Source organism: Sapajus apella, unplaced genomic scaffold (assembly GCF_009761245.1).
Source record: "Sapajus apella isolate SASKATOON/1434 unplaced genomic scaffold, GSC_monkey_1.0 scaffold79, whole genome shotgun sequence".
Classification (NCBI taxonomy): Eukaryota; Metazoa; Chordata; class Mammalia; order Primates; family Cebidae; genus Sapajus; species Sapajus apella.
In genome coordinates this window covers 7,015,706-7,023,162 of record NW_022437019.1, presented here as the reverse complement: position 1 = coordinate 7,023,162, position 7,457 = coordinate 7,015,706, and the positions used below count along the sequence as shown (strand labels likewise).

General features: G+C 42.4%; 1 protein-coding gene across 2 annotated transcripts in view; it reads left to right on the top strand.

Annotated features, from left to right (window-relative positions):
• The first annotated feature begins 1,906 nt into the window (after positions 1–1,906).
• Positions 1,907–7,457, top strand: part of MAT2B (methionine adenosyltransferase 2B) — a 16,083-nt gene continuing 10,532 nt past the window's right edge. The window contains exon 1 of one of the 2 annotated variants that reach the window (XM_032252708.1): positions 1,907–2,260. In XM_032252708.1, the coding sequence (XP_032108599.1) occupies positions 2,231–2,260 (30 nt within the window). In that variant the 5' untranslated portion in view covers positions 1,907–2,230. Of the gene's footprint in view, positions 2,261–4,348; positions 4,566–7,457 lie in introns of those variants that run through there. The other variant, XM_032252707.1, reaches the window with a different exon arrangement.

The window sequence follows — 7,457 nt, the reverse complement described above, 5'->3', positions numbered from 1 at the left end:
AAAGCTACAAAGATACAGACCTCTAGTCAGAAAATGGCCACTTGACTCTAAAATTTATGCCCATAAGAATAGGACAATGAACTTTCGGAACTCGGAGGAAAGGGTGGGAGAGGGATGAAGGATAAAAGACTACACATTGAAAACAGTGTGCATTGCTCTGGGGATGGGTGCACCAAAATCTCAGAAATTACCACTAAAGAACTTTTGTAATGGGCTGGGCGCAATGGCTTACACCTGTAATCCCAGCAGCACTTTGGAAGGCCAAGGCGGGCTAATCATTTGAGGTCAGTAGTTCGAGACCAGCCTGACCAACACGGGGAACCTCCATCTCTACTAAAAATACAAAAAATTAGCTGGGCGCTTGCCTGTATTCCTAGCTACTCGGGAGGCTAAGGCAGGAGAATTGCTTTAACTCCGGAGGTGGAGGTTGCAATGAGCTAAGATCACTCCACTACACTCCAGCCTGGGCAACAGAGTGAGACTCTGGCTCAAAAAAAAAGCAAAAAGAAAAGAACAGAATTTATGTACAAATAAATACATATTTTAAAAAATTATGCCCAGTTACAGAGGTTGATCACTCATGCCTGTAATCCCAGCACTTTGGGAGGCCGAGGCAGGAGGATCACTTGAGCCCAGAAGTTCAGATCAGCCTGGGCAACATAGCAAGACCCTGTCTCTCAAAAAAAAAAAAAAAAAGGTTTTTTTTTTTTTTTTCTGAGACAGAGTTTCACTCTTGTTACCCAGGCTGGAGTGCAATGGCCCGATCTCGGCTCACCGCAACCTCCACCTCCTAGGTTCAGGCAATTCTCCTGCCTCAGCCTCCTGAGTAGCTGGGATTACAGGCATGCGCCACCATGCCCAGCTAATTTTTTGTATTTTTAGTAGAGACGGGGGTTTCACCATGTTGACCAGGATGGTCTCGATCTCTTGACCTCGTGATCCACCCGCCTCGGCCTCCCAAAGTGGTGGGATTACAGGCGTGAGCCACCGCGCCCGGCCAAGACTTTTTTTTTTTTAATTAGCTGGTTGTGGTTGTGCATGTTTGTAGTCTTCGCTGCTTGGGAGGCTGAGGCTGTAGAATTACATGAGGCCCAGGAGTTTGAGGCTGCAGTGAGCCATGATGGCACCACTGCTCTCCAGCCTGGGTGACAGAGGGAGACCCTGTCTTGAAACAATAAAAATAAAGCCACTTGCAATCCATCTTGAAGGACTGGCTTTTTCGGGTTTATATTTGTTCACAAATGCAAACACACACCAAAAAATTCTTCATAATTTATATTAATAGATTTCTCTGAACGCCTCTTAGAGTTTACTATGTGCTGTGTGCTGTAAGTGCATATAACATTGAAAGTTAGATGATTTTTTTTAGTTCAATTCGAATGGCAATTTTTGATGTTCTTAAATTGGTACAGAGCCATAATCCAAACAGTGGTGCAAAGCTCACTGGGCACATTCATCACCCCTAAAAGTGTTTGAAAACAGATTACTGGGCTTCACTCCTAGAGAATGATTTCGTTGTTTAGGTTCTGTGGTGCAGGCAGGTTTGGAAATCACTTATCTAGAAGTCCTTAATGCTTTGTGAAACTTAAGACTACTCCATCTATCATTTTCTCAGAGAGCAGCACAGTATTAATGGATATGACCCCTTGCATTTTACTTTCTGAGTGCTGCCTTTGAAATAATTAAAAAGCACTGGGAAGGGAAAACATTGGAGAATTTTATTAAACATAATCTGTTGCAATAAGGTGTAACTAAATAAAATGTTAAGAAAAAAAAAAAAAACCTGTGCCTTTTAGAACAGGAATTAACTGCATGATCTGTGTGCTTTCCGAAAGTGTGGCTCACTTTTCTTCTCCAAGAGAAAACTGCAATAAATCTTGACAAGAAGTTGTTGGGTTTTTGTTTTTGTTTTTGTTTTTGTTAAGTAGTGAGTTCTACCAAGTAGTTCTGCTAATAGACCCAGGTTTGACTGGCAATTAAGCATGAAACTTCTCATTGGGTATTTTCGAGACTACCACGGGGAATCAGCTACCAGCTTACTGCCATGTGGAAAACTGCACGAGATTCCGGGATCGGAATCAAAATGCTAATTTATAAGGTCAAGGGAAGCTGCGCCTCACGTTTTGGCGTGCCTGCGCTCTCTGCAGGCAGAAGCGAACAAAGACCCAGCCAGAGAAGGCAGAGGCTAAGACCCATCCTGTATCTTCTCTCCTGAAAGAATTCTGGAATCATGCCTGAAATGCCAGAGGACATGGAGCAGGTAAGAACTAGCAATTCAAGGAATGAAGCATTCTGGAGTAAGAGATGCTTTAAAAGCATTCCAGTGAACGACTGCTAAAAACATAATTGGTTTGTAAAGAAAATAGAAACGGGTGTCATTCATTTCCTTAAAACATAACCTCTGGGACTCGGAAGGAAAAAGCCAACTTTAGCTACTAACCTAGAGAACCAGGTCATGAAGAGCTAAGTCTCATTAGCTGACCAAAATAAAATGCAAGACAGAATTGCAATTTCATTTACCATATTAAATGCAATTAGGTATATAAAGTTTCTACATAAATAAGGATTTTATCTGTGTGTTCCAGATGTTCTTTGTCTTTGTATGAATTGAATCTGCTAACATAACTTTTTCAGGCTGCTCTCTTAAAATGTATATAGACTGAGCCACTACACCGAGTTGTATATTGTCTATGTAAGAATGGCGTTTGATTCAAATAGACCCTACCATCATTAAAGAAAATAATTAAAACCCATATCCAAACATGCCCCTAGAACTGTACCCAACTTTTACGGGGAAAGTATCAATCCAGATTCTCAAAAGTAGCCAAGTTAAACTCTTTCTGTTTCTCAAGACAAGGCTCTGAGAATCAGAATGCTAATTGCATACGCTTGCCCTTAAACCTTCACGTTGAAGAATTAATTTTTTCCCCATAGAAAGGTAAGATTTGATTACGCGTTGCGACAAGAAACTTTAAACCGGATTCCCAGTTTTTAAGAGAGGAATATTAAGATGATCTTGGCTGCTCCCCCGGCCCCTCCCCCGCCCTCTTCTTTGTCGTCTCCGTATTATGTTTGTTTAGCGCCGGGGCAGTCCTCAAGGATTCCCTAAATAATGCTAAACTGATGAACGGTAATATCCTGTATTAAAAACAAAACAAAACGAAAATTAAGAGACCTCAGGTGTCTTCGACAACTGCTCTAGAGAAACTTTTATATTTACACGAATAAGAAAATGAGTTTTTGTTGGTGATTGGGGAGGAAGAAAAGTCACGGGGTTCTGGCGTGAAAAAACTTCTTTAGAAAAGACTGCTTAGTCTTTAGTTTGAAAATAAAAAAGGATTAGGAGACGGGGAAGGGCCTAGGGAAATCCAAGCAGTAGTCATGTTTGTGGGCAACGTTTAGAGCTTGCTGTCCTGGGTAGACAAGAACCCTTGGACTGCTCGGTGCAAAGTTGACAAAACTACACGGCCTGTGCCAGGGTTTACTTTCTGCCTAAATTTCAAAGGCGTCCTGCCCGGCTGGGGACTTTTTGCGGTTTTGAACTGGAAGGGAAATAAGTCAGCATCAGCACTTAGGGCTGGTTTACTTTTAAAAGGTGGGAGAATGCCCAGCATGACTTGCCGCTGGCTTTAATTCTCGGTGGCGTGGCCCAATCCTGCAATCCCCGAGGCTATGTTTCTTAAAGGGTGGGCTTGACTCGGTTTAAACCCATTAAGAAGTCGGACCCTGGGCTCTCCTACCAGTTTCTCATTCTGTAATTACGGGTAAAGTTCAAGAATCTCCGTTTTGGAGAGGTACCTAAGTAGTTCATCTTCGTCTCCCCCACACCTTATTTTTAATTAGTTAAAAATAGTTTTATATTTTTGAAATTTCACAGTTTTTTTTTTTTTTTTTTTTTTTTGGCTTTTTAAAAGCATCCCAGGGAGACAAATGGCTCAGACGCCAACCCTTTTATTTTCATTCCTTGTCTTTTACTAAATCTTCCAAAATCCACAAATAGGGCTCTAGAGAAGGGTCCATTGTTTTCTACCCACCTCCGTCTCGCTTCCCCAGGACTTTAAAATGCTTTTCATTCTACTTTATATATTGCTCAGCTGATCATGCAATGCGCAGTTTGCAAACTTGAAACTCAAGGCGAGCCAGTTCAATCTTTTTCCGAGTCGAGTTAAGAAAAAGAGAAAAAAAGCAGAAGAAAAAGCACACAAAAATCTCCGAAACAAGACCTGAATTCACTGCCTAAGGTCACGGCCTTTCTTTCGTGCGGGGCTTTAAGCACAGGCGCGTGGGCTGGGGGCGGACCGCGCGTGCCCGCCTTCTTTCTGGGGCGTCGGCGGAGCGTGGCCAATCAGCGGGCGCGACTATGGCGGCGGAAGCCGGAAGCGGCGAGCGGGGTCGTTCTGGGCCTAGGGTAGGCGGGCCGAGGGCGTCTGAGTTGCGGCCCGCGTCGATCCTGGGCTGGAGGAGGTGGCGGCCGCTGAGGCTGCGGCGTGAAGACGGCGGGCATGGTGGGGCGGGAGAAAGAGCTCTCTATACACTTTGTTCCCGGGAGCTGCCGGCTGGTGGAGGTGAGGGAGTCGGCCCTGGCGTCTCCGGTGGGAGCGGGGTCGCCGAGGGGGACAAGCCTCCGGGGCTCGGGTGGCTTTCCGGGCGTATCCCGCCCGGGTCGGAGCCTCCGGCCGGGAGTGCTCTCACCGCCACCCTCCCTGCCCCGGATCCGAGGGCGGCGCCACCAAGTTTGTTTATGTCGGCGCACACGGGTCTGGTGTTTTCTCTTCCAGCCACTGCGGCAAGAAGCAAGTAGGTGCAGGTTTTACTTTCGACTTCTGTCTCTGCTCCTGAGAACGAAGAGGTTTTTCAGACTTGTTTCTGTTTCGATTTTGTCTTTCCCCGTTTCTTCTTCATCTTTGGTTCGTATTTCTCGATCTTACAAGTTCGCAGGTTTGAGAACAGGAAAGGTGACTTCTCACAAATAACAGTGCTGGAGATGACAGGTTATTGAACTTTTAAGTTCTCAACACTGTGTTATGCACTTGACGGGCATTACTTTAATCCTCCACTGTGGGATACTGTTATTGCCTCATTTTGTAGATAAGAAAACAGGCATAGACATCGGCCCACTTTCATTCAGTAAGGTTGGAGCCAGGGATTCAGATACAGGTTTGTGTGACTGTCTCGGGCTTTGAATCACTAGTGAGTTTGCCCGAAGGAAGATTATGTGTTTGGAAGGTCTATCTGGTACTCGCAGGATGACCCGCGCCCCATCCTGCTTCATTACACTTAAGGGCCTCCAGCATTAATCTGTCCACAGAACATATCCAGCCCTGGGGATAAGAACACTGCTAATGCCCAGAAACGTGTCATTTGGAAAGAAGAGAGAATATAGGAGATGGCTGTTTTTGTTAATGTAAAGTTTTCATGATTCCAAATGTACTTAAGGTTTTCATATCACTTTGGGTATTTCAGGGTAAAGTTAGGATAAATCGTCTATTAAACCTCTATGTTCCTAGGTCCTCCAGACGGTGCCGAGTGCATGTTACATATTGTATGTTTACATTTGTATGTATGCATTAGTATGTGTACCTGTGCATATAAAGCTTAATCTTTCGCAAATAGAAGTTCAGTATAAATGAAAATAGCTGAGAGGGTGGGGGCAGAAAAAAATGGAAAAAAAATAGCTTTTCTTGTTTTCCTTCATTAAAAATGAAACAACGTAGAGCTTGGTGCAAACCTACTGCTCTCTCCAAACCTGTAGAATTAAAGCTCACTGACTCTTGAGAAGGAGAACTGTCTCATGGTTAAGGTTAGAGAAGCAGCCTGGAGTGTGGTTCCTGTTAGTATTACTGTTTGTGGGGCACAGTAGGGTCACAGTAGGAGTTAGACCAATCTCACCTGAGTAGTCAGAAAATCTTAAAAAGTAAAGCCCAGGAATGTTTACTTAAAGGTCTGTTTCTGGGGAATTAAAAAATAAACATGAAACTGTGCCAAGTTTTAAAGTTTCAAAAAACAACAAGGTATTATATTTACCACTGAAATTTAAGAAGACCCCCTCCACATATTAGTAGTATTCCATTCTTTACTTTTCTAGAACATATTTAGTAGACATTAATGCAAGTGTGCTAAAGTAGAAATCACTGTCCCAGAGTACTGTTAGACCATTTTGAAAGGGCCTTATATCTCCCATTATCTGTACAATTTGGTGTTATTAGATTAGATAGGGTAATGAGAACAGGAGCCTCACGATTATTTATATGCACTTAATTTTTCAAGAATTTTTTTTTTTTTTTTTTTTTTTTTTTGGTGTCTGTAAATCTGGTCCCTTGGAGTGGTTGAATTCCGTGCTTCAAAGTTTAGACAATAAGAGGCAGATATGTTTAGAGTAACTTAAACTGTTGTTAGATCTACTTTCCCCCATATAATAAAAATTGAGAAAAAGTAGACTTCAGGCAGACAAAGTATTATGAACTCTTATTGTGCCTTGAGTAAATTAGATAGCATTTTATTCTTTCATTCTGAGTTTCTTAAAGTGTTTAGACATTTCTTTGTTGTGCACAACTAAAATAATTTATGGAGTGAAGGTCTAAGGTAGATTTTAGAGAGATATTTCTTTTTCTAAAGAACGAACCAAAAAGCATATTTGTTTGGCATCTTTTTAATTTCTGAGTAATGCATATTCAGAGGTAAGTTACCTTATTTAAGTACGGAACTATTCAGACTCCTTGTGATAGGGTTAATATGGAAAATGTTAGAAATGTAGAACTTAAAAGCTGAAAGAGCCTTAGTCATTTTGTCTGAATGCCTCCCCCATTTGCCAATGAGGAATTAGATCAATAGAGATAGAATAACTTCTTAACACCAGTTTGTGGCAGAACAGATAAAACTTGATTCATTTATGAAACCAAATATTAGTTCAAAGGAGTGAGACAAAATGCAGTGTATTTGACTTGACCAGAGAAGCAAGAAGACTCAGGTTCTGGTTCCAGCTTCTCTTTTACTGTAGACAAAACCTTTAACATTCTGGACTTCTTTTTACTTACTTTGGAAATATCTTTTCTACTAACAAGCTGCTGTTTGTTGTTATGCTCTGTGGCCCAGGCTGGAGTGCAGAGGCACCATCACTGCTCACTGCAACCTCTGCCTCCCTGGTTCAAGTGATTTTCCTGCTTCAGCCTCCCAAGTAGCGGGGATTATAGGCGCCAACCACCATGCCCGACTAATTTTTGTATTTTTAGTAGAAACGGGGTTTCACCATGTTGGGCAGGCTGGTCTTGAACTCCTGACCTCAGGTGATCTGCCCAGTAGGGCCTCTTAAAGTGCTGGGATTACAGGCATGAGCTACCGAGCCTGGCCTCAAACTGCTGTTTTAAAAAACAAAAACAACTATGATTATATACTTATATAACATGTTAGTTTTCAAATAGAATGTTGTGCAGTATCATTTCCATTTCAGTAAATGCTTG